At 41.6% G+C, this 26,208-nt stretch overlaps 1 protein-coding gene across 1 annotated transcript; it reads right to left on the bottom strand.

Moving 5' to 3' along the window:
* Positions 1 to 649: 649 nt before the first annotated feature.
* On the bottom strand, positions 650 to 26,057 carry WRNIP1 (WRN helicase interacting protein 1). The gene is made up of 7 exons (XM_075705626.1): positions 25,521 to 26,057; positions 15,772 to 15,963; positions 14,553 to 14,797; positions 7,668 to 7,897; positions 2,314 to 2,469; positions 1,417 to 1,496; positions 650 to 925 (listed from the first exon to the last, which is right to left on the bottom strand). The coding sequence occupies exons 1-7, from the start codon at positions 26,055 to 26,057 to the stop codon at positions 650 to 652; spliced, it is 1,716 nt and encodes a 571-aa protein (XP_075561741.1).
* Between the last annotated feature and the right edge of the window lie 151 nt (positions 26,058 to 26,208).

The raw sequence follows: 26,208 nt of genomic DNA, 5'->3' as shown, positions 1-26,208 counted from the left end.
AAAACCTAACATAATTCAGCTATTTTCATGATTATTCTACTTCCAAAATGATTTAAACTTGCTCTGAAAAGTAGGAATGATAAAGTTAAAGGAACCTCAAACTTTCAAAACCACACTGCTGTCATAAGAATATTTAAACAAATGCACAGACACCATTTTTAACAACTTTATTGGTTTAATAAATGTTGTACAAAATTAGTCTCTGGAACATCACAAGAACAAGAATTACACTGTAATTATATTTTGTTTACCATATTTTAGCAGAGGAGGTACAATTTACTATTTTTCCAGAAAACAAACATTCTTAAAATCTGAAATAGATACTGATTTTAAAAAGCAGCGCAACAGTATTCCTTGTTTCACAGCAAGAGCCAGAAATACAAATCTCTCACTTTTTCTCCATTTCGTTTGAACCTGAGGGTGACAGAACTATACTAATAAAGCTTAATTTTGCATTTTTATACTGCCTAACTGCAATTCTTTACAAAACATGTTCAGAATAACAGCAGTAAAACCAGAAGGATAAGAAAGTATCTGAAAGGCTCAGTGGCTTGATACTTTCAACCACAGTAACAGATGGCTGAAAGTGTGAGGGGTTTCAGTACAAATGTACAAGTCATAAAATCAAAACCCATTCCAAGCAAGGCGGTCACGTTTTTCGTTCCTTGAAGAAGTCTGATCCTTTCAACTCTTCTGGTAGATAGTCCTGCTCCACAGGTTCCTTGTACATGGGGTTGTATTTATAACCTTTACCATAGCCCAAGTTCTTCATCAGCCTTGTTGGGGCATTTCTCAGGTGCAGCGGAACAGGCGGCAGAGGTCCTGTGTGCATTCTCAGACATTCTTTGACATTGCTATACGCCCTGTATACCTCTATAGACTTTGGTGCTCTGGCAAAGTACACTACACATTGTGCTAGAATGACCTGGAAACAAGAAAAGGGAAAATGTTAAACGACTTCTTTTAAGCTCTTTGCAAAAAGGTCTGTTATTCAGGTTGGTTGTGTAGCATGCCAGGGATTATGTTTTTAAACTGACCTCTCCCTGCTACTATAGTATGAATACTATTATTTAACAACAACACAGCTCTTCACAATTTTCACTACTGGAAAGGAATAGATACTTTAAAATATCAGAATATATTATTTTATTTGTAACAGAGAGAAAAAAAAAAGGACAGAGCAAAATGACATTGGTTCACATACACCATTATAACAATAAATATGCAGTGAATTTTATTTCAAACTACATCTATTTTAAGAGCTACAATGTTCTCTTACTTGTCAAAGAAGAGGCGTGGTGAATGAACAAGTAACTAAATTTGCCTTGGTCTTTCAATCTCTGCTTCTTTTTATAATTACAGATAGGTTTTGCAGTATGCAGTACTTTCAGATCAGTAAATTAATGAAGCCTTTACCTCACATTCTGGCATTCCAATGAAGTGACAGCCTTGATAAGCAGCAACTGCTTGTGTTAAAGCCAGAGGATCGGCCAGCCCTGCAAAAAGGGATCAGATAAAAGCAGGTTAAAGTCAGTTTACTTTAGTTACGGTCTCTTTTTCTTTCAAAGTTGCTTTATCAGATGCTGGAACTTCTGGTATAATACTTTGCAGTATGTAAGATATACTCCCTCCATCCACAGACTTCCTTCTTCTGTCCACCCCCCCAAAAGAAAGGTCTAAATTTTAGGTATGATTTTCAGACTGAATCTGTTGCCACATGGTGGCAGCCTGAGCAGTAGCTGCCCGTGTATGGTTCACTTATTTTTTGGAATTGAGAAAGAAATGGGGAAATACTGCTATATAGACAATGCTTCCCCAGATCTCGTAACTCTTCACCCATCACATATGTGCTAAAAGTGTTGCTGCGTCTGTTACTTTGGATAAGTCAATCAAGATGCCTTACAGCTAGGGAGTCAGCTATCAAATCTGAGGTTTGCAAGTCAGGGTAGGCATTCACCTTCCAGAGTCATTAAAAAACCAGACACCCCTGAAATACACGTTCTCTGTGACACAAGTTTACTGGTGACTACAATCACCAGAGTTTAAAAGAATCCATATTAATACACTGCCAAAACTTCACCTTAAAAACATTTGTTTCTCCTGCAACAGGTAATCATCACAATGACACCACATGTAGGTTTCTGCATACACAAAGTTTTTGTTGGATGTGGAGCATTTCAGTATTTGGTACCTATTTTGCACATAGCAGTTTTGGGGTTGGTTTTTTTCTCAAACACCAATTTTTGGAAACGAGAAGTCTGGCAGGTCTTCATTTGACATAATATTCCAACATGAAATACTGCAAATACTGACCTATATCTTCACTTGCAAACCTCACCAGCCTCCTTGCCACGTAGAGTGGATCCTCACCACCTTCAAGCATTCGAGCAAGCCAGTAAAGGGAAGCATTTTCATCCGAGCCTCTCATAGACTTATGCAGGGCAGAGATGCAATTGTAATGTTCTTCTCCTATTTAGAATGGGGGAGAAGAGATACCCAAAGCTGTTAGGAGGAAATTAAGTGAAATGCATTTAAGGGAACAGAATATATTTTACTAGATCACAGCAGATAAACATAACATGCTTTTTCAAGTTCTTTTTATGTATATGTGATTATGGTGGTCATTAATATTTTCAACATCTTCATGCTTTGCCACATGGATCATTTCACTAACTATATAAGCATAAGATGCAGATGCAAAGGAGGGTGGTTTTTTAAACATTGCAAGGCAAACTATTTGGTTTTGGTATCCAAATGACCTTTCCTTCAAAAGAAAAAAAAAAACCAAAACCACAGGTATTTCAAGCAGTTAGGAAGAAGACTCTATAAAAATATCTCCTAATTGACAAAGAATAAAGCATGAGCACATACAAACCACTGACCATTGCTTTTGGACATGCACACAGCTCTGAGAAGACAACAGAAGAATCACAGAAATCCAGTACTATACACTAGTGATATTTTAGAAAAAGAAATTTCACATCAACTAAAACTTGAAAATGAAGTGTGCAGTAAATCAAACACGAGCTTGCTGTAGTATATAGGGGAAAAACGGAAATGTTGCTGTGGATATACAATTATGGCACATTACACAATCTGGAGGAAAAAGGATTGCAGCACACAACCCTGGCAAACCCCTAAGAAATGCTGAGTTCACTTGTGGATACCTGCACTACTGGAAGGGCCCTGAAAACTGTAAGCAGCTGAAACAAAAAAAAACATGAACAAAACCTGAAATGCCAGACTGCTAAATAAGGAGTGGGAAGACTGAATGAATTACAAGGACCTTTTTTTTAACATTAAAGTTTAATATAAATCAGACATGGACTCCAAGGAGAAACAAAGCCATTCCACAGATCTTTTAGGGCCACAGTTAAAAACAGAGGGTCAACATTATGGACACCGAGTGAAACCCTCCTTGCTTGCAATTTTTCTTTATGCAGCTGGTTTTGATTCTTATGCATTTCTTTTAATCAAACTTTTTGCTGCAATATTGTTGTTAAACTTTCCACATAATCTGTCTTTTTTATTTTTTGAAGTGCCTGGCATTCCTTGGCCCACAGCTAAGTGTGTATCATAAAGGCAACTGGCTGCAAGCACAGCCATCTGTTAATACTTCTCTTCTTCCTATGGCTAAAAGGATTTACAACCCGAGGGACGTATCAGAACACATCACTGTCACTTGTAGACCCTGCAAAATAAAAGGCTGCATGCATGAGTTTGAAAACCAAAGCTCCCATACCACTGCAACTGCTTCTTTCACAGCCAGCAAGACCTCCACCTCCCAGGTCAGAAACTGGGTCCACCTTCCTGCATTGCTACTCACGCTGCAGTGGTTCTGTGGGGAATTCAACACATGCGCTGCTGGCACATGCAGACCAGCAGACAGCTATTTTTGCTAGGACTCCACACAAAGAGCCCTGTGGTATGCAGTCATTACTCATGCCAACACAAACAGCGTGTCTGTGCTCCGTCGTAACACTTGAGTTAGTAGCAATAAACCCAAGCAGCTGAACTCGCATCGTCCTCTTGGAAGAGGCGTCTCTTGGTCTCTTAAAAGTAAGGAAGATGGCCTTTAAATATCTCCAGAGGTTGCATTCACCCAGATATTTTTTGCTGGAGTGCTTTTATACACTGTTTGGGCTACTGTAAAGTGCCATATCTGGGGATTCCAGCTGGAGAGGCAGAAGGAATCCAGCGATTACGTTGCGACTAGAGATACATACCTGCACGGGACTTCAGAGCACACAGGCTGAGAAAGGGGACAGTTTTCTCCCTTTATCTCCTTCCTCACAAAGTTAAGTGTTGGTGACTGAGTCATCAACATAATGACAATATGTATATATTATACTTATTATTTATTATATTTTTATATACTATATATTATATATTATTGCATATAATAATAATTATAATTATTATAATTATATATTATAATCATACTTATTATATATATGTATATATTATTATACACCAGACCTGGACTTCTTCAGAAAAACTGTGCAGTTGTACTTTAAATGCAGTTTCAATTAAAGGCAAAATACAGTTACATGCATTGGACAAAGAGGTTTTCTGTTTCTTTTTAAAAAATACAGTTTTTATATATTCTATGTGAGATACGAGAAGCAGTTTAAAAAAAGCTGACAGAACTTTTTACAGACCTTTATTTATTAGCTCTGTCTCTCAGGCTGGTTAGCCAACATACAGATTTTAGCCTTATCAATTCAGTTGAGAGACAGACACGTGCCAACTTATCTATGACTGCTGTTCTGCATCCTGGATGCCGCTTGAAAATGAAACTCTAAAGAGTTTTTGGAATCAAAATACATTTGCTCTATGCAGTTCCCACACAGGCAAATACCTTTCTGAAGAAAAAGGAGATACTACACAAGAGGCTTTATAGATGACAGGATTTTCTAGTGTCTAATGTATACAGATGCATAAATCTTGTTGATTTATGCCCCTAAATTGCTTTATGTGCTCACAAAATTTTCCAGCTAATTTAAGATGTTGATTTATCTAAAGTCTTATTGGCAGAAAACAGGGAAAAGGCTTCATTCACTGAGCATAATTAATATCTGGACTTCTTAAGCAATCCCTATTTATATGGTAGTGAGCAAAAGTAAAATCACAGTCCCCATCTCACATTATTTTCTCTTAGCCAAAGGTAAACATCAACTGCTCATCGATAAAGGACAGAAGAAAGCCTTGGAAGAAAGACTAGAGCAACAGCATGGATAAAAAGACTTCTCATTCTGGTCAAACAGAAAACAATAAAGCTGGCAAAAACCATTATGGCGTGAGACACCTTCTCTTTCCTCCTCCATAGAAAAGGAAGGAACAACTGTGTTCCAGATTACAGAATAAATTAACTTCAGCTTAACACATTCCTAGTCTCTACCATAACTGAAGTTATGTTACCACAGAGACAGCGAGACAAAATCCTGCAATTATTCTGATACTTATCTTCAGTATTTGCTTTTAAATCAGTGTTAGCAGAGAGACAAAATACATAAGAGGAAGAAGAGACAGTACAACTCTATCTTAAAAACCTATTTGCTGTCCATCTGCAGTTAAACTTTAATTAATTTGGTTGCTGCATCATTTTCTCCAAAAATCAAAACTTTAAAAGCTGCAATTAAAAGCTAAAATATGACTAAATAGTTTGTTTCCTCTCACACTGAAAGGGCTGCAGGCAGCTGCTGGCAGTGACATTTGACTAGAGCTATTTCTTTTTCCTTCCAGCTAAAATGCATAGATTATCTGCACAAAGATCCTGACTTTACATATCTGCACACAGAGCAGAACAATAGCCTAATTACTGGATTACAAATAATTTCCTTCCTAGACCGCTTGGTGAAAGTACATAAAAGAATGCCCAACTACATATATTTGGCAAATTTTGCTGAAGCTGACCAAAAATAAATAATTATGTAAAATCAAAATTCCATATTTACACAACAGATTGAGCACTAATCAATTATTTGGTGCTTTCTACATGAACACACTACACTCAAATGAATGCTGCTGCTATCATGGTTAGACAGCATCATGTCCCTCCACTTTATAAGGCTGAAGCACTTTATATTAGAGGATTGTAGATTCCACCACAACAACTGTGATTCAAAAAGTATTAGCTAAAACATGCCACAAAAACACCTATCCAGAAGCCCGTTGTACATAAAAGGACAAACAGCTATCTCTACTGTGGACAAAATTGGTCAACTGAGACACAGACTACTCCACAGAAGAGAGACATTTTTTAAAGGCACGTTGTCGGGCAACCTGCTACTGTGGCAGTATCTGTGGCAGGCTCTTTGGCATTTGTATCATCAAGAAAAACAGAATTTTCCACCGCTCTCACCCCTCTCTGAAAATCTCTGACAAAAAAAGCCCTACACAGAGCTTGAAGGATTTCTGTCACGGAGAAGGGACTGACACATGCCGCCTAGACTTGATGCAAGCCACAGGAAGAGGCACTCTGTGCCATCTCTGACAGAGCAAATAGGTGTAGGAGGGCTGAGAGCAATGGACACAGCCAAGAGTTCTGTGTGACAGCGGCCACAAGGCGACAGCAAACACACAAGGGACCAACACGGTGCAAGAAACTCACATCAGTAAACCGGTCAGATTTTCTGCTTTCTCCTAATCATAACTTCTTCCTGCCACAGACCCCATAAAATTTTTCTTCTCCCTCCCCCCCGTCTACCCTCAATATCTCAGCTGCCATAATATCAATACCTGCCCAGCTGACTTCTTCCTGACAAAGAACCATCATTTCCTCTTTGTAGCAAGAGGGCTGCAAGCAGGCATATACATTACAACCAACCTCGAGAATTCTCTTATCACAGGTTTTGAGTACTGACTGTTAATTGAGCATATCAGATACAGTGGCAAAAAAAAAAACCAACCCCCAAACCCAAAAAACCTATCACTTCTCCAAATACTGCTTGGCATAATTGTTTGATACTATACTGCACAGTGATTCAAGCCTTGCTGAGAACTAGCATATGCGTTCAAGGGGATTCACCTAATCTCTAATATTCACTCTCTGATTTTTAACCCTCCCACATAAAATGGTATAGTGGCCAAATATTGTGATGCCTAACATTGCAAAGTCAAAAATTCAGCAAGAGTGGTTATTAGGAAGCCTTAAATGCAATTAGATTTATGTGACCTGCCCTAAGCATTACCTTAAAAAGCAACTCTAAAAATAAAGCAAACTGCTCATGTTTTCACATAACATATTGTTCTGAATGTGAGCATTTCGAAGACTTTCAAAGGAGTGAAAGTGCAATGGAGTATTTCCAACTTCCCAAGAACAAACCTCCTCATCAAAATACTTCTCTCTCTTTACATTGCAATCCTCTTAGAAGATAATATTCTAAAAATATTAACAAATAATTTCACCATGCAACTGTTTGCAGGGCAGCCAATATGTCTCTCAGCTAACCTACACTTCCTAAGGGGTAAGAGGAAATCCTGTTTAGAAGGAATTTCTGGGTGAGCCTGCTACACTGTGAAGGAAAAGTAATTTTTAGGCCCAATTTCAGTACAATCACTGTTTCACCAGAGCAACTGGTATGAAAGTGGGAGAAGAAACAGAAATTATAGAGGCTATCAGCTCTTGAGAATGCTGCATCTCAGAAACTCTATCAGGTACTCACCTGCTCGGTCATACAGGATATGAGATCGCTGTAGCCCTTCCTTTACATGCTCTTCTGTTATCAGAATGCCATCTGCAGAGCTACCTTTGGTAATATTCAAAGGAGTGGTCTTTCCCACTGCTAATCTGGCCTGAACTGCTAACTGGAGCCCATTCAGTCCAGTCCTCGCATCACCATCGCAAAGGTAGGCTAGGGTATTTAGAGCTTTCTCCTCTATGTACACCGGGAATCTGCAACAGAACAACCACACACTGTTAGCCCCCATCACGCTCCTCTCCTTGCGTATTATGCTAGAGATGGCATTTGTTTGAGATGCAGCTGGGTTTAAGTATTGTTCTTAACTCATTCTGTCATGATTAAGCATTGCAGGGCCTGGGAGAACACTGTAGGACCTGACCCCTCCTCCTCCTGCCCCAATGCATGTTAAATACAATTGCACATGAAAAAGGTAAAGCATGAGCTCTCATCTGAACCCCCTTTTTTTCCTCATCTCATATAGTTCAATGGAAATGAGAGTTAGGGTTAATGCCAGGGTACAATTCTGGCACAGCCAGTTGAACTTTAAAAGATTCTACTCCATCAGCATTTCATAGCTAGCACTTCAAATTCCTCATGGAAGGACAATGAAAAGGTAGGAAGCTATCTAAATGCACGAGAGAATATAGTGCGGTATAAAGTAACTAGCATGAGGTTTTAAACTAACTACCTACAGTAACATCTGCTATCAGACATTCTTTTAAAAGCAACAATTGGAAGAACTGTTTACATTGTAAAGCATATATGCATCCTACATTCTTTTTTTTTTTTTAAATTTTAACAGGTATTACAACTTAGTCACTCAGGTACATAAAATATCTTACTAGAAAGAAAAGGCATCCCAGTGCATGCAGGTCACTGTTCCTGCCACCTACTACTCCAAGTGTGCCAGCACTATATAAACACATGAAAAAGGCCAAACTCCAGCGAACAATCTAAATGAACAAGTCAGGACGATCTGAGAAATGCAGCGACAAGATCTGCTGAGATCTTATAGTGGGTCTATGAAAAATCTGGGAAAGTAACCAAGTCCTCCAGCTCTTTCTCCAGGTTTTCATCTGCTGCGCTGCAGTCCCCACTCTCAGAGCACATGCAAACCAACTCACCTCTGCACATTTCATATGCATACTGTTGAGGATTTGACCCTCACACTTCAGTTATGTAGACAAGGTAGTTGCTAAGGTGTTTGCCAGGCAGAGCGTACAACTGATTTGATTTGGAAACAGCAGCTGGTAGAGTTAAAGCATGGCATAAGAAATGGCGCTAACTTTAGCCATTTCTAGTAACTGGACTGAAAATCAAGGATGACATGTATCAGTGGGGATTAATGCACAAAGCTCAGCGTGAGAGGCAATTTCGTATGAAACCCTTGCGCGCCAAATAATTAAGGATTCACACCAGCCCTGCACTTCATTCACCAGAAAGATTTATTACTGTTATTACCAGTGGTGTACAAAAAGGCAATGCCAGGGTTCCCAGACACACATACCCACTAATCTTCATTATTTGCCTCCTCTTCCTCCTTGCAAACCCATTTTGCACTTGTCACACAAAAGAAAAATAGAGTAGGTGCTGGAAAAACTTCAAAGTCAGTATTTGAGCCCTCTCATGCCCACATGTGAGAGGGAAAAGCTACTAGAGCTGCAACCTTTATCCACAGCACTGCAAGTGAAGGCTGACAAATGTCTTCTAGGGCCATAATCCATGCTGCAGAGAGTAGGCAGCAGGAATCATATCCTGTGGGAAAAATATATCTATCTATATACACATCATAGTATGACAGCACAGGGACTCAGTCAGTCAAGTATCTCATGCATCAAATTCCTTGAAAATCAGGGAGCAATGTTCACCCTTCAGCACTACAGATGGGCACCGAATTTTTCTATATGCAATGAAAGAAGCCAGAAAAGCAAGCAAAAGCTGTTTTTAAAAAAACAGCAGGCACTACACACAGATGTCCTGCTGCTAATACCTCCACCAATACGGAACAAAACCAAATATGCTGCACACTGAGCAAACACTTTGGATACACCAGCAGGGCAGACTGAAGAGAAGGTTTCACCTGCAAGGACTAAGCTCTTTGCCTGCTGTTGACCACCATGAGCTTGAGGCTTCCTCACACCGACACCCGCAACTGTACTCAGCAACTGCAAATGGAGAGGAAGTGTTGAGAGCACTAAAAAGCAGGTACTACGCTTGCAAGAAGCTAAGAACAGTCTGTCCCAAACAAAGTTGAGGCCTCAGAGCACTTTTGCCATTTTTTTGCTAATTAGAAGCTGGGCAAGAAAGCTGAGTTGTATTCCTGTCTCTTCAGTTTCATTATAGGACTCTTAAGTGCCCTGTTGACTCAACACAAGCAATTAGCGTTACAGGTACTGAAACAAATATGCACAAGGAAGTACAGAAAATCTGGTTACGAGCAAAGGTCTTGTCCGCTTCCACGGTGAAATCCAAGTTATAGCATATTGGTAATGGAAATTCTGCTCCAAATACTGTATTCTGTATTAGGCTGATCCAGTCCATGTCTACAACAATAGCACGACATACAGGATGTGATAAAGAACAAGAATAAATGGAGAAAATTTCCACATGCAAGCTGTTTGCATAGCATATTGCCAACAATCACTAATTGGAAATAACATAATGCTTCTCTGTTCCATAATCTCAGCTCCATTCCCACTCAGTATTTCAAAATAGCAACACTTTATACTCAGAATAAATGAATTCAGTTATTTTTTTCTGAGGAATTAAAATCTTAAATTCCATTTTTTTATGATTTCACTAGGCAGGAGCATAATTTCAAAATCAGGATGACAATCATTTCAATACCTCGGCTTCCAAAAGACACTCGCTGTATTTTACATTTTTAAGCCCATGCTGTCTTCAGAAGCTCAAGTGCCCTACAACCTTCCACTTTACCTGACTTCTGCACACCCTAGAACTGCAAGGCAGAATAACTCCCATGCTTTCTGACCTCTTCCCAAACTCCTGATCCTCTTGCAGATGGGTAATCTTGTGGTTTTTTCACTCTCCAAAATTAACACCGAACACCCACTGGATGCCAATGCTCAATGTTGGTACCTTGTAACAGATGATACTTGGAGACAAAAACATAAACAAGCCAAAAGGGACACCCCAGGATCCATCGCTCACTGAGCTGAAGGTGATATACTAGCTTAAGGAATTGAAAACTACCACTACAGGATAATAAATCCTCCTTCCAATTCCTCCTGATCTCCACACCCTCAAGACTGTACCAAAACCAACACGAAATGTATGATAAACTACCCATAAAACCCGGACGACACTTCAGCGTTTGATCCAATGACAAGAGAGTGTAGGCAGTATCAGAGTAAATATAAGGAAGTCCATGCAAGGAGAACCTGTATGATGAAACATTTAAAAGTAATTGAGCCAGGAAACATGAAATTACTACTCTACCCTTAATTGGTTTAGTGGTGGACTTGGTAATGTTAGGTTATGGTTGGACTGGATGATCTTAAAGGTCTTTTCCAACCTAAATGATTCTATGATTCTATGATAAAGTACCCATTGCTTCTTTAACATAAATCAGTACTTTCTTACTTTCTTAGTGCAATTATGCTCACTACACTCACTCCTTGACAGATTGCAACACTTTTACAGGCAAATACAGTTCTTCATCTGAAATACTGCAGTATGATATGCATTACTCATTACCTTAACAGCATTTTCTTTGAATGTTGCCTGTCACCGCAGCAACTCTATTTCCTGCAAGGAAATTGGATGGATGTTCCAAAAAGGGAATACATTTCAAAAAGGTATTGAACACTGAAGACCCAAAGGAAGCTCATCTTCAACACTGATTTACAAACCAGTGAATTCAAAACCTGTCAGTACTTGTAATACAGCCACTAACAAGCTGAATTGCATGATGTCTGGGCTTGCCAAGAGGAAACTGGGGATCCTTTCATTTCTCTCAGCTGTGTGCCTTCTGTGCTATCTAACTTCAAATACTTAATCCATCTTCCAGTTTACTGTCTGAGTTCAATTAGAGATACCACTCTGAGGGCAGCACTTGAATGATAAAAATAAAAGGCCAAGAGAAGAAGAATTTGGTTTCCTCCATCACTGACACAGTACAAGTGTAGTGTATCAGTGCACATCTGGAACACTTTGTGCTATTGCTGAGACAGTGTAAACTGCAGAAAGCACAAGCAAAGTTTCAGCAATACAAAGCATCTTTAACATCGACTTCTCCTTACTTTTCTTCTTCATGAGTATGCTTCTTTCTTTCATATTTCCCTGCCTTTCAGCTTAATTTACTGCAGGCTTTAAAAGGCATAATTTGATGGCAGTAAAGCTGATGAAAGTATAACACAAAGCACATCTTATCCTAAAGAAATCTAGTAACTAATATTAAAAACTGTCAAAGAAGTTACGAGCATGATGATAGAACAAAGAAAAAGATACCAAAGTAGGTAACACCTCCTGCTAGTTCTATTTCAGCTTGACAGCAAGAAAAGGCCACAGTGGGAAGAAAGAGAAGCCAGGTGACCTAACCTTATCAGAAACCTGCAGCAATGGTAGCAGCAAGATAGGAAAAAGCCACCAAGAAAATTTAAGGAAACAGATTTGGGTAAAGCACGCTTTCCTTTTGATGACTCCTGCATGTGCATGGAGTGCAGAGATGATGATACCTATTGAATCATTCAGCAATGGCTGCATTCTCATTGAGCACAGAAGATGCCTGTAGAGACTAAGGAAGATCCACCCTCACCTTATTCCCCAAGGTAATAGGACAGACCACAAAGAATCCTCCTCCTCTTCAAAATCTCATCTAGGTCAGCCATCACTTGCCAGACAAGTGATGTGATACCAAGACCATCTGATAAACTGAGGCCAAGCAGCACATGCAGGACTTCATAATACACTTACGTGGTTTGGGAAGGGAGACTTACATGGGAAATGAAATCTAAAATTCAATATACACATCTCTTATGCCTTCTGGCTAGATCTCTGCAGCATTTTCAAAGTGGGCATGCCCCACATTTGGGGACATGCTGCCTTACAGCTCCTTTTCCAACTCTGGAACAAAGGTGAGCACAGTGAACAACCAATTCAACTGTAATTGTTGACTTTCATTTATTCCTCAGGACAACTTGAACACCGTTATCTGCCTGCATCTAATGACAGCCCTGCTTCATAGAGGGAGAGAGGTGAAGAGCTAAAAGACAAGACACAACTGCTCCTGTAGAGTAGTAGGTGGAGAGGAAATGAAGGAGCAGAAACGGTATGGACAGTGAAGCAAGAAGAAGGAATTAACAAGGAGACCAAAACCGGAACCACAATAAGGGGCAGAATGGCTTATAAAAAGCAAAACCCATCAGCAACAGTATGTATCAACTATAGACCAGAACCAGATAGCAGCAGGAAAGACAAGAAAGACTTAATACACAACTGCAACAAACGTTCCTAAATTCTGAACCCAGTTTTTATTTTTAAATGCTTGGCTCCCACATTAGCCATTGGAGTGGGGCCCTCTCTCCCCATGGACAGATTTCTGAAACTGTGCTAGTCTGACAGTCTGCCTGCCAGACTTCTTTCAGTTTGATGAAGCACCACACCGCGCTGTTTAAATCATCCATAGCTAACAGAAGGTTACAGATATGGAGACTCTAGCGAAACCCAAACCCAAACAACTGCAGCTGAAACTATGCCTTGTACTTTAATCCCATACAGAAAGAAAAGTCTTCAAACCCCAGTCAGGGTGTAGCCACAACCACAGCTGTGCCATTACATTAAGGCTGACATGCAGAACTGCCCTTTCTTCTAAAATTCACATTACTACAATATGTAAAAGCTACAAATGAGTAAACAATGACGCAGCGTACCCTAAAAATGGAAAGGGAATAATTTTCCTTCCCTGCCCTGACCTCAGCATTCAGGCTAGTGATTCTTAGTGCTTACATTCTCTGATAAAGCTAAAGGACAAAGTGGATTCCCTCTCATTTATTTCATACAGAGCGCCTGCCCAATTACCACCATGTCAATACACGGTAAATTACTAGGAGTACAGACAAGCATCAACATGACAAAACTGTAATAACTTGCATGAAAGTAGTGCAGTACCAAGCATTATACTTATTTGCCAACTAGCTGTTTCAGAAGGCAGATAACATCCCTTATGGACAAATCCAGACCTCCTTTTTTCCAAAACTCTCCAAATGTTTAATGTGACTCCATCTGGCTTGGACAACAAGGAGCAGAGAAAAACAAAGTCTTTCTTAAAACAATCTATTAACACCTCACAACAACAGCCCCCTCTCCCCACAGCATACCATAAAACATATCACGGCAATTATCCTGCAACTAAAGAACAGTAGTATCCTCCCTGATCTTATTAGAAAAAGTTCTCAGAAACTTTTGTCCGGCACTTCCAAATTAATTTAAGAGGGGATGCCCCATCCATCACTTAATAGTAACATGATGCTTTTACAACCAGCAGCAAGAAGTAACACACGTTAGGACATGACAAAGACCCAGTTACAGGCTTCCACAGCAAATCCTCAGCAGCAGAACGGATTTAAATATCCTGGGAGGGCAAGTCAGGAGCTACAGATCCAAGTATAAAACTCTCTCTCCTAATCCAGACAGTGAGATTATGTTTTGGATGGAAAGAGCCAGTGCTCTGAATTCTCTCTCTCCTGTCACCCCCTGCCCCTGCCATATGCTGCCACTTCTTTTCTTTACTATCAGAAGTGGTTAGGGTTTCTCTTCGCACCCACCAACTGCTTCATTCTCTCCCTGGCAGGCAGCCAATTCCTCGGGCTGTGTGCATTAACACCCTGCAGCCCATAAAGTACTCACTCTGAGCTCTCGCTGCTGCTGCCAGTCACAGAGCTGCTGTCCTGGTTGCCCTGGCCCAAAACCTGGACCCCTAAAGACCTGACGGCCCGCATCAGAATTGCCTCCATCGCTTCAACTGAGAGCTTCTCCAGGACGATCACCCGGCATCGGCTCAGAAGAGCGGCGTTGACTTGGAAGGAAGGGTTTTCTGTGGTTGCTCCTATCAGGGTCACCATCCCACACTCAACGTGAGGAAGGAAAGTGTCCTGAGGATGGGAGGGAAGCAGAAAAAGCTGATCTCAATCAATGACAACCTCAAACAGCCCATGTGAGTAGGCTACGTTTTTTGTGTCTTGTGAGTCTTTGTGTTCCCTGCTGATATGACAAATAACCTCACTGACAAGGCAGCTCAACTATCTAAATGATTTAATTCCACACACACACAGCATGTTATGGACTGTTCATCTTAATAACCTGTGCTTGCACTGAGAATGACCTTACCAGCTGAAAAGAAACAGTGTCAAAAATCTGCAAATTTTTAGTTTATTTATGTGACTTTGGTTTATTGCTTGGCAAACATAAGATACCATGAAACTGATTTATCAAATATAACAAATAGTGAGGCTACTTGTAAATACTCTTTGAATCAATCTTCAGGGCTACAGTTCCCTAGATTAAGTCTATGGGATGGCTCAGAAAACTATAGGAAGATTGGAGTATGATTTGACATAGAAACTGCAACCTGTAGTACAGAATCCAAGCCTTTGTTCATATGACTATGGTCTCTCTTTTTTTTGAATAGTATTATGGTCTTTTCTCACATAGAAGAGGGGAAAACACTAAAACCAAACACCCTAGGCACATCCACATTCCAGACCTTTTTAAAGGTAATGCAGAATGCTGCCCCCGGGGAGGAGGCTGAAATGAAGATATGTATGGCAAACATTACTAACATGACTTTGCAGAAATAAAATTTCAGAAAAATGTCATATAAAGCCCAGCACATAAGTCAACAGTAAGTATAGCTCAGACTTTTATTTAAATCTTTGAATCACAATAATTAAACATTGATTGGAAGTTAGTTACGGAATTTCATTTTTATGTTTCTCCCTAATTCATTTACTAAAAACATTAACATTAAAATCAAAAGCCCGAAGTAAACTATCATCTTAAGGCAAAGTGGGAAATTTTACAAAAGTGCTGACAAAGCCTTTTTCCAAAAAGCGGTGTAGTACAATACCTGCTGAGATTTATTGAAACGATGGATCTCATCAATGAAGAGGATGGTTTTTCTCTTGAAGAGTCTTTTTTCATTCTGGGCTTGGCTGATGACATCTCGAACATCATTTGTCTTGGCACTTGTGGCCGACAGTGTCACAAACCTTGTGCCGTTCTTTTTGCTGCTGTTGGCTATGATGTGTGCCAACGTAGTCTGAAACAGCAATAAGAAAAAGCTTTGTAAAAATCATGTTAGACACAGGAAGTACTAATTTGAAGGAAACAGGTAAAGAACAAAGCTGTATGTGTTGACAGTTTATAGAGTAAGGTATTTTAGTTCATGCTACTCTAGCACACAGAAGACTTAAAAGCTTCCTGCTAGAGGTAGCTGCCAATTCCACCGCTGCATTTCTAATGCCTGCACTTTTACATACCAGACCTATTCAGCTGCAATACTGAAAAGGCCAGCAATGACAGCTGTCTCCTTTACCACGGAAGAACAACTCTTCGCCAAACATATTTCTGTCACAGAAGATGGGCTGACTGCAATTCCCTGTGCCGTTATTTTGTAAAGTGTGTTAATGGATAAAGAACAGGACTACCCCAAGACACCTGCAGGAGAGTTTACAGTGCAACCACATTTAAGAAATAAAAAGCTACAATGTTGTTAATTAAAACCTTTTCTATTTCCACTGCACATAAAAAATAAAATAGTCAGAAAGCAGGTTCTCTACAAAAGCATGAGAATGTCAGTACTGAAAAATTATATGTATACTTAAGAAAATGTAACTCTTTAAATCTAAATAGTGAACAGTAACCAAATGCTGGCCCAGGGAAGTAAAAGGCAGCTGACTGAACAAACTGTTGGCTGATTTTAGTAAGCAGCTATGTTGTTTTTCTTTCCTTATAGACAACTCCTTCAAATCAGAATTTATTTATAGGGAATGTCTCTGAGCCTACCAAAGCAAAGAAGCAACCTCCAATACTACCTCCCAGGCAGATTCACTACACCTGAACACAGCACAGGCATTATTTTCAGACTTTCCTTCATAAACCTTGGTAAAAGCAAGTGTTGTATCTGCATGTCCCAAGCAGAGTGTATCTCTATTTGAAAGGACTGCTAGAGAAAAACAGGTGATTCTTCCATTGAGCTCATTCTTCTATTAAAGGAGCCCACGGAGACTGAAGACAGGAGAGCCTCAGCAGATGAGGAGTGGGACAGGTGCCGACAAAACTGCTTCAGAAGATATTCCAAGTACTGAGGTTAAAGCAGCAGCTGCTGCCAACCTGATCCTCTTGCAGGGAGGCTACAGAAGCAACCACCTACCACAGGGCTATCAGTGGTGTTGGCAGGACCTCATTCAGTGCCCTAACAGCACTGCTCTGTCTCTTTAATGGATCTCCTTGTCCCTGAAATGGCAACCAGCCCAAGATGGGGAAAGTGAGGCTAAGGGGGAGGATGTATCACTATTTATTCTTGCTTTAGTTTTAGTAAGGGCTTCCTGATTGTCTTCAGAAGAGGTGTCATTTCATGTCCTGATACAAGACTTGCATCCCGTGTCAGATCCTCTCTCACCCCCTGGTGCTCAAAGCACCAGCCCCTCCCCTCCTCATATTGCTGCAGAAGACAAGACTGGAAAGACATGCTGGAAAGTGCTTGCAGCAAAGCCTACAGAAGTCAGGAAGGTCTGGGAAACCAAAAAACAAAAGCAAAACTATCTTTGAAACTAAGCTAACAAAATAAAACCAAAGTTGGTGTTTCCTTACAAAGAGGCCTTGATTCAGAATGTACCTTCAGAGTATGTACCCCTGCCTTAAAAATCACTGAAAGCATGGAAACCCCCAGTACATCTAATTTGAGGATGAAAAAGGAACCATGTACCTCTTTCTTCTCTAAAAGTGGTGATGGGGCAGATCAAGTGGCTATTCTTCTTGTAGCTCCACTTGACCTGGTAGCTCATACAGCATCCTGGCTGCCATTTACCAGGTCACAGATAGTTTTGTTGTTTAAACAAAAGCAGTGAGGAACTGTTTTTAAACATATGCACAGGAATCCATATTTCTACCCCTAATTTAGGAAAAAAAAAGCCCCAGAGAGATTTGTTTGAAAGTTACTATTGGACCAAGCATCTACTTGAAAACTGCTGCACAGCTCTCAGCCAGCATGTACGCCTCCTTCTCTGCCAACTTCTGGGTCAACGAAGGTTATAAGAATAACATACATTGCCTTTCAAAAGCAGTGCTCAATACTGACAGACATGTTCATGGCCTCTTCTTTCTGTTCTGCACAGTCAACCATTCAGCAAGTCAAACTGCACATCACATGTAGGTTGAACTTCCCCCATTCTTCTGAAAGCCTCTTACTTCCCATGACCTCAATTTTTTTACACTGCTTTTTCTCCTACCACCTCAAGCAAAAGTCAGTAATACGCTACACTGTTTTCTCCCTCTTTGTTACCATCAGACTACAACCTAAGGAACATATAACCCAGTGGAGACTTAACTTAAGCAAGGTAGCCTAAGTATGAAGGCACTAGCACAGAACTGCAACTAGTATGCTAAACCCCTAGTTTCTCTCACTAAATTCAGGGGCAATGTATTTGAGGGATAATAAGAAAATTAAAAATCTGATATGGAATAAGCCAGAAGAAAACACACTGAATATCCTTCATGATCTGAAATAAATTTTGAAGTAGGTTTGATTGTTACATTAGGAAAAAAGTCTTTTAAAATAGTGACACTGATATTGCAATTTAATATGAATGAATACGTCCATGTCAGAACCAGCATAACAAGCAGGAAGAAGAAATCTAAAGTTAGTATTCTGCTCCTTTACTTTACAGGTGTTTCTTCTTTAGATTGTGTTTTTTCCTTATGGGGAGGACCAGAAGTACTGTTTCCCATAAATTGTTATTTATATCAATGAGAAGTGATCCTGCAAACTAACCTTTTGCTAACTTCACTAAAAATTACACCTTACAAAGCTCACAGTGTAATAGCCTTGCCCCCTCGAGAAGTCATTCTCATTTATCTTCCATTATCCCACCAAACTGTCCAAACTCACACTCACCATCTCAAGTTTTATGCTGAAAATTGCAAGACCTTACTGACTTATCTGTTTAGACAGGCTAAAGAAGTGCCATCATAAGGAGCCGTTCTGAAACATGAAAACATATTCACCAAGAAACTCACAAACCATTACTCACCAATGAATAACACTTTCAACTGGAGCCTATGGGCACTTACTTCCAGATGCATTACACACAGAACAAACACTTAACTACTGAAACTCTCCTCCACCATCCTGCAAATTTCTTCATGTCAGCCCAAATGAGAATATGCTTTCCCAAAGGCTGCAACCATCCGAGATTTACAAAAACCCACCAACCAACCAAAAAAATAGCCAAACAGGCCCACTCCCAGCAGTGCTACCAGTTCTTTCAAGCTTTGATACAAGTTCTGGATGAAACAGAAGTAAACCACAAAGTGTGCTTGGCTCCACACACCTCTCGCTGTCAGAGCAGATAAGTCACTTGGATTTGCTGTTTTGGTTAGTTGGATGTTTGTACTAGGAGACAAGAATTTTCTGTATATCCACAAATTTCCTTGACTGAGCAACTCTCTTTGAGTGTAACCTATTTCCCTATTCCCTGCACAGCCCCTAGTCAATGCAACCTCACACGCAATGGCTGGAAGAAAATAGTAAAAAGCAAGTACAAATTAAGCCTGTCCTATCGATGCTGATGTTCAATGACTAACATTACCTGCTTAGAAGGTGGTCTTTTCATTTTTGCACCTCTTTACCAGGCCGTTAAACCATGCCCACTGCATTAGCTCACCAAAGCCCCTTCCAGGAATAAAGAGTGGTACTGCCTAGTTCACTTCAGAAAGTGGAATTGAAACAACTGGGAAGAGATTAGTGCATATGGTCAGATCATAGTCAAGAAGTTGACTGTGAAACCCAAGGTCATTCTTACCTCATTCCTGTGGAAGATCTGGTAGACCTTGTTTAGGGATCTGCCTATGGTTGCCTGTTCACGGAGACTTTCCTTATTCATTCCTGAATTGCATAAATTTTGCAAAACAGCTGTTGTAGATGTCAGTCACAGAACACACATGGTCTCTATCTCTAGACTGTGTTCAGCAGTCACATCAGAGAGCTCCTGCAAGGTGTGCAGAGCAGCTCATAGTCGTTCTGTTCCAGCCTCACAGTCCTTTTCACCACTCACAGCCTTTTCATGAGGAATTGACATTCATACTACATTTTATGGGACCACACTGGTGCAAGAGCTCTCCTTGTACCTGGATGGGCTCTTCCGACACATGTGCTTCTCCCAGCAAGTCTGGAAGGCTGCATGATCTGCTAGGCCATGTTTAGGTGACCAAAGCAGATCTGGCACAGATGTGCACAGACTGCAGTGCAGCATGGATTATTCCTGAGCAGGGATAATCTGGTTGGCATCTGGTTCCCCACCAAGTGACTTTGCTGGTTTGTTCCAGAGCAAACCACAGTGTGAATTATGTTTGCGGCAGGGATGACAAAAGACTGACAGCCTAGTGCAAAACACAAGCCCAACAGCCTAGCTGTTGGGATCTAGCAGGATCTAAATTGCATTATCAGAGTTCTCAACTGGCATCCTGCTTTTTTCTGCTGCCCTCTGACCATGACTTTTCCTGTATTTTTGCCTCTTCCTTTATTCTGGCCAGGATTTCCGTATCTTTGCTTATGTGGTGTTGCCATCAACAGCCTCTCCTCACCCTCAACCCTCCCTTTGAGGGCAGCAGGGCCATACTGTGGTCGACAAGCAGTCAGGAAAGGCCACTCTCAGTTTCACTGCTCTGAGTGAGACACCCAACCGTGCCAGCATCCTTGCATGCCAGCCAGGGGAGCAGTTCCCTGTGATGCAGCTTAAAAAGCTGGGGTCTGTGCTACCCAACACTGCTGAGCTGACCCCAAGCTACCACACTGCATCACAGGAGATGAGCCAGGCTGTGTTTAAAGGAAACTGGCAGGATAGCAGATGAACTTGGCCCAGGGACACTGTCTATAGAGATAAAGGCAATCAAAAGTGGCAGCAGTTGGCACATATGTAAGGGCAGATGCTATTCTTACCCATCTTGTTTGGTTTCTCACATCCCAAATAGCCCACTGTGAGACTACTGGAGGAGTAAGGTGTCACTGAACAACAGCCACAGCGTGTGGTTTACAGCACTTCCAGAATCCAAGTCCGACCAAGCATAAACAGAGGCAAGGTCATTGCATAATGTTTACTGAAATGGAGCTGTGCCTCCATTTGCCACATCCAGATTTGTCTCCTTATATTCCATCTGCTTTACAAATACAATTGTATTTTCTCCTCCAGCTTCCATCTCCTAGAGAGCTACCCTAAGTTATTCCTGATTTAGACTGGCATAAGCAAAATCAAGCACCCTGTATTCGAAGACTTTTCCCAGGCAACTGCAAAGGCAAACTCATTTTTCAGAGTTGTTCTGGACTTTCACTCTACACTACTGTAAAAGACATAATGCATTTTCAGTTAAAAATCTCACAGTAATCAAAAGAACTCATTACTTCAAAGGGTTCAAATCAGGCCCCAAGCAGTACGAATATGAGAAGATGAAATACACTCACGTAATCAAATAGCCATTTAAGTAATCACTTGAATTAGCAAAATAGAAAATGCTGGAGGGATGGTAAGTATGTGGGGAGCAAAATATGTAAGTTGGACTTGCTATCTTGTGTTTCAATGTGTCATATAGCAAAGTCGTGAGTAAAAACAAAGAAAAGAAATACAAAGGAGTCCTAGAAATAAAATATAAATTCAGTGGAGATTTGAATGAAACTTCAAAGACCACTTACTGGCATTTTTAATGTTTTGCATTCATATCAACATGGCATATTTTACCTTAGTACTAGACTGCAGATATGGACCCCAGAAAACCACACATGAATGTTCTTTGTCTTATCTTTTGTAGGGAGTGGGTTCCAGACGCTTGCTGCCTACATTTTTTCTTGTTAAACAGCAAATTTAAGAGGGAATGTTTACCGTATTTAAATACAGAATGTTCAGGTTTATAAGGCTTAAACCGCATCTGTGGCAACAAAATTTTTCAGTGCTCAAGTTACGCTGTGTCCCCCCACTGACTCTTTACTAAAATTGGTGCCCCATGGCAGACAAGCAAAGATCTAAATCCCTGCATTAAGGTGTCATAAATCACAGTACGGCTTACTCAGATTACACTAGGATTCATACAGGCTTTTAACAATTTGCATAGTCAGGATGAACAAGCTAACTGTTCCTAAGTTAATAACCACTGCATCTCTTTGATGCAATGTTTCTTCTTCTGGCCTGTGTCTGTTCAGCTTCTTAAAAGCAGAAAATACGTTCTTGTGTTCAACACTTAATAGTGACAAAAGGAAATACAAAGAGTCAAAGCCTTTTCATGTAGAGCACCTTGGCTTCCTAAGAAATTAGGATGACAAATTAAAAGCACAAAGATCATGCTCCCTTAAAATAAGAAGGCTCAATACAGATGGAAACTCAAAATAAAATAAACTCACAACAGAAGTACCCTGATTTTGTCTTTTCAATTTTGATTGTGCTTCCTTGAATATTCACGTGCAGCTGAGACTGAAATCAACATGGGCAGAGCAGTACAAAGCAGATGTATTTTCACTCAGGTACCTAGCTTTATTACTTTCATGACAAAAATTCTCCAAAAGTACTCTTTACCTACAATATGAAATACTACATTTTTAGCAGTTTAATAGCCAAAACTATTCTCTTCTTGCTTAGAAAAAGTCTGTTGAACTACTACTTCTCATAAAGGTCCAGACTGATAAATAATACATAAATTAATTTGAAATTTGGCCCCAAGGACTAATTCCATCTCCAGTTATTTTATTTTTTTTTACTTAGTCCTGCCCTAGCCTCTTCAAAAAGTATCGGTTAGCATGGCATTTGGCTGTAGAAATGGCAGAAAGCACAGATGGGCTGCAATAACCAGATTCCATGGGTAGCAGGAGTGTGAAGAGGTTTAAGGACTCTATGACTATCTTACACAGCACTTCTGAATTTAGACCAACATATCTAATTATACTCCTATTTTAGCACCTACCCTCTAATGTGAGGCTGTTTTCTTTGCTGGGCAAAGCTTAGCATGTGGGCTTGTTACATTTGAATCTACATAATACACAATTAGTTCTTAATATTTTTCCTACTGAAAAAGACCATACTTAACAGAAGAAATTTTTGATTACCAGTCCAACCAGGTCCTGAGGCAGTGAGAATACTTATTTCTCCTTCACAAGATCTTTCAAGTTTCAAGCACTAAGTTACGTGATTCTTCCCATAAAAAGAGAAATAGGCTTCCTTTTCATCTGTCCACCCTCCACCTGCTTCAGGTTACTTCATGAAATGTTTTCTTAGGCATGTTATATACGTACAACCCAAATAGTAAGTAAATGAGGCAGGCAGGCAACCACAGACTTCTTTTTCCATCTTTAGGGGGACTACTTTGCCTTGCATATTAAATCTTTAAGGACAGCGATTTAATAAAAAATATCCAAGCAAAGGATAGAACTTTCAGCCCTTCATCCGAGACAGACAATACGATTTATGGGGAAGAAGGCTTGCGATGAAACTATACTCTAGCACCATCCTACCATTCATAAGCATGGGTGAAGGGAAAAGTTCCAGTTTTTGCAATAGGAGTTTCTGGTTCAGCCAGGAATGGATGGTCCATCAACAGCTAGCTGAAAACTTGTAGCCTCAAAACTGTTTGTTGAGAGGGAGTAACCTAGAAAGGAGATGAGCTACCCAATAGCTTAAGTACTTGGAGAGAGCAAATGCAGCAGATAAACTGTGGAATTGTTCCTTGATGGGGCAAAAGGCCCAGTCTTCAGACAGGTCAGATGACTGATGAGCAGTAGAATTTCAACTCTGTGAGAAGCAAGCTGACTAAATACAACTCTGCATAAGGCACATGAGTGAGGAAGAAGGGTCATGAGAAAGGAGAGTGGAAGCTGCGGTATTACAGGCATGAAACAGATCACTCATGATTCAAAGACAGTCTTAGTAGCACAGAAGGTTCCTAAAGAAGACCCGAAACACAAGCTGTTGCAAGCTCATAAAAAAGCATTTCCATAGTCAAAAAAAGGTGGGTACATCAGATCACAACCCAGAGGCCAGTGAATTCAGTTCCGATTTCCGGAAACTGTACGCGGCCTTTGCTTTGTTACCACTATATTTCTGACAGAGCAAGCAGGCACCATTGACACAGACAGAAGAAATCAAAGGCAGAATAGTATGAAAAAATACAGAAGCAGACTCCTGAACATGTTACTCATTCAATAAGGTAGATTCCTATTTATTAAAGGATTCAATTCCACTTCTCTCTCTGGCTGTCTTGCTTCAATCCACCTCCCCTTTAATGAGTTTTTAGAACTAACCCTTCTTCACCTCATCTCCTCAGATCTCTCTCTTTCTGACATTACCTTGTTATTTTAAAGAAAGTGGCAATTATTTAAGTTCACCAGCTGGTTCTTTTCAGGTGTATGTTATCTAGCCTAAACAACCTGTTGCATCATTGCTAACAGTATTCATCTACCAACTATTCTCATACCTGCTCCTTATTAACTGTGATTAACTGGCATTATTATTATTCAAATACCATACATATCAAGTCTCTTTTTATCGTCAAGTATGCTGAGAAGAGCAAGCTGCTGCTCTGTCCTTAACTTCTCTGCTAGCATTAATTTGTTAGTCATTACTTTCCCTATCCTGGTTTTCCCATACATACTCTCATGCATAACCAAGACATCTATCTATCTATATATAATATGCAAAACTTCGTGCTGTGCACACATTAGACTGACAGAGATAACCATATATTTTGCTTGCTTGGCTTCACCCCCCTGCAAATCGGGAATACAGAGAAAAAGGACAAAATTAAGTCAAGATCTTTGAGTGCTCCCTCCTGACCACACCTGAAGCATCCATTTGGTCCTTCCCTCACTACAGCTGTGGAACCTTTCCCTGCTCTGCTGTAATTACAGGGCCTTTTGGGATTCACTGCAGTCAGCCCTGGTATCTTAAAAGAGGCAGAACAAGAGTGTGCAGCAAGCAGACCCTGCAAAGATGGATCAGTTTCAGAAGGTTTTATAGGTGGATAAGCGCCTGGCCGCAATGTTAGATCCTTTTGACACCCGAGATGCTGTCTGTCAGGGGTCAGAATTTGTGAGCTAAAGCAAACCCTACACTAGTAATCTGCCGGTATTTCACCATGTTTCCTAGGCATTTTTACAGATTCTGCTTTGTTGCTGGCTTTAAGCTTCCGAGTTTTAGTTAATGGCTTTGGAGCTTACTAAGTCTAAATCGTGTGAAACCAACAAGGGCATGCATAACCAGGGTGCAAGCTGCAGGGAGTGGGGTTGGTGGGGGTGAACCACTTCTATTTTATTCAGAAGGCACGTTGTGTTTTTGTAATCCCAAGTGAAAACTTGCAGGCATCAGCCAACATAAAGACATCACAGAAGCGGCCAAGACGACAGGAAAAAAGGAGCGAGTTGACAAAAATGAACAGGTCCCACCCTTGAAGTTCATCAGCCTCGAACGCCACATGAAACAGAGAGGGGCCTGCAGAGCCAGCCCGAGCTGCGAGCCTGTGCCTGGTCGCTAATGGCCGCCCCCGCGGGCCCGGGGGCCCCCCGGCCGGCGGGGCCAGGGCAGGGCGGGAGCAGCGGCGGCGGGGCCCGGCGGCGCCACTCACCTTGCCGCAGCCCGGTGGCCCCCAGAGGATGAGGGAGGGGATTTCGTGGGACTCCAGCAGGGACCGCAGCAGGGTCTGGGCCCCCAGCACCCGCTCCTGCCCCACGTAATCCCCCAGCGTGTCCGGCCGCAGCCGCTCGGCCAGGGGCTTCCCTTCCAGCTTCTGGGCCAGCCTGGCCGCCCCGCTGCCCGCCGCTGCCGAGCCTCCGTCCACCGGCTTCACAGCGGCCTCCTCCCGCCCCGCCCCGCTGCTCCTGCCGGGGGCTCCCGGGCTGTGCCCTCCGCCGCGGCTCTTGTGGAAGAGGGAGAAGACGGGGGCCGCGGCGGCCCGGCGGGCCTCCTCTGGCTCCCCCTGCGCCTGGCTCCCCGGTGGGGCGGCGGCGAGGCGCGGCCGCTTGCAGGGGGGCGAGGAGCCCGGCTCCGCCTCACCCTCCCCGGCCTGCAAGCAGCGGTCCAGGTGCGAGTTGATGTGCGCGCCCAGCAGCTCCCGCAGGCAGACGGGGCACTGCACCAGCGGCTCCCCCTCGGCGCCCTCCATCGGCTCCCGCCGCGGGCGAGCGGACGGCGAGGCGAGGCGAGGCTGGGGCAGGAAGCGAGGCCGCCGCGCCTCGGCGCCCGCAGCCCTTCGGGAGCTGTAGTCCGCCCGGCCCCGCTCCCCGGCTCTAGCAGCGGGGGAAGGCGGGCGCCGT

This window comes from Pelecanus crispus, chromosome 2, assembly GCF_030463565.1.
Source record: "Pelecanus crispus isolate bPelCri1 chromosome 2, bPelCri1.pri, whole genome shotgun sequence".
Taxonomy (NCBI): domain Eukaryota; kingdom Metazoa; phylum Chordata; class Aves; order Pelecaniformes; family Pelecanidae; genus Pelecanus; species Pelecanus crispus.
Note: the sequence above shows the minus strand (reverse complement) of the source record. Positions and strands in the feature narration are given on the sequence as shown.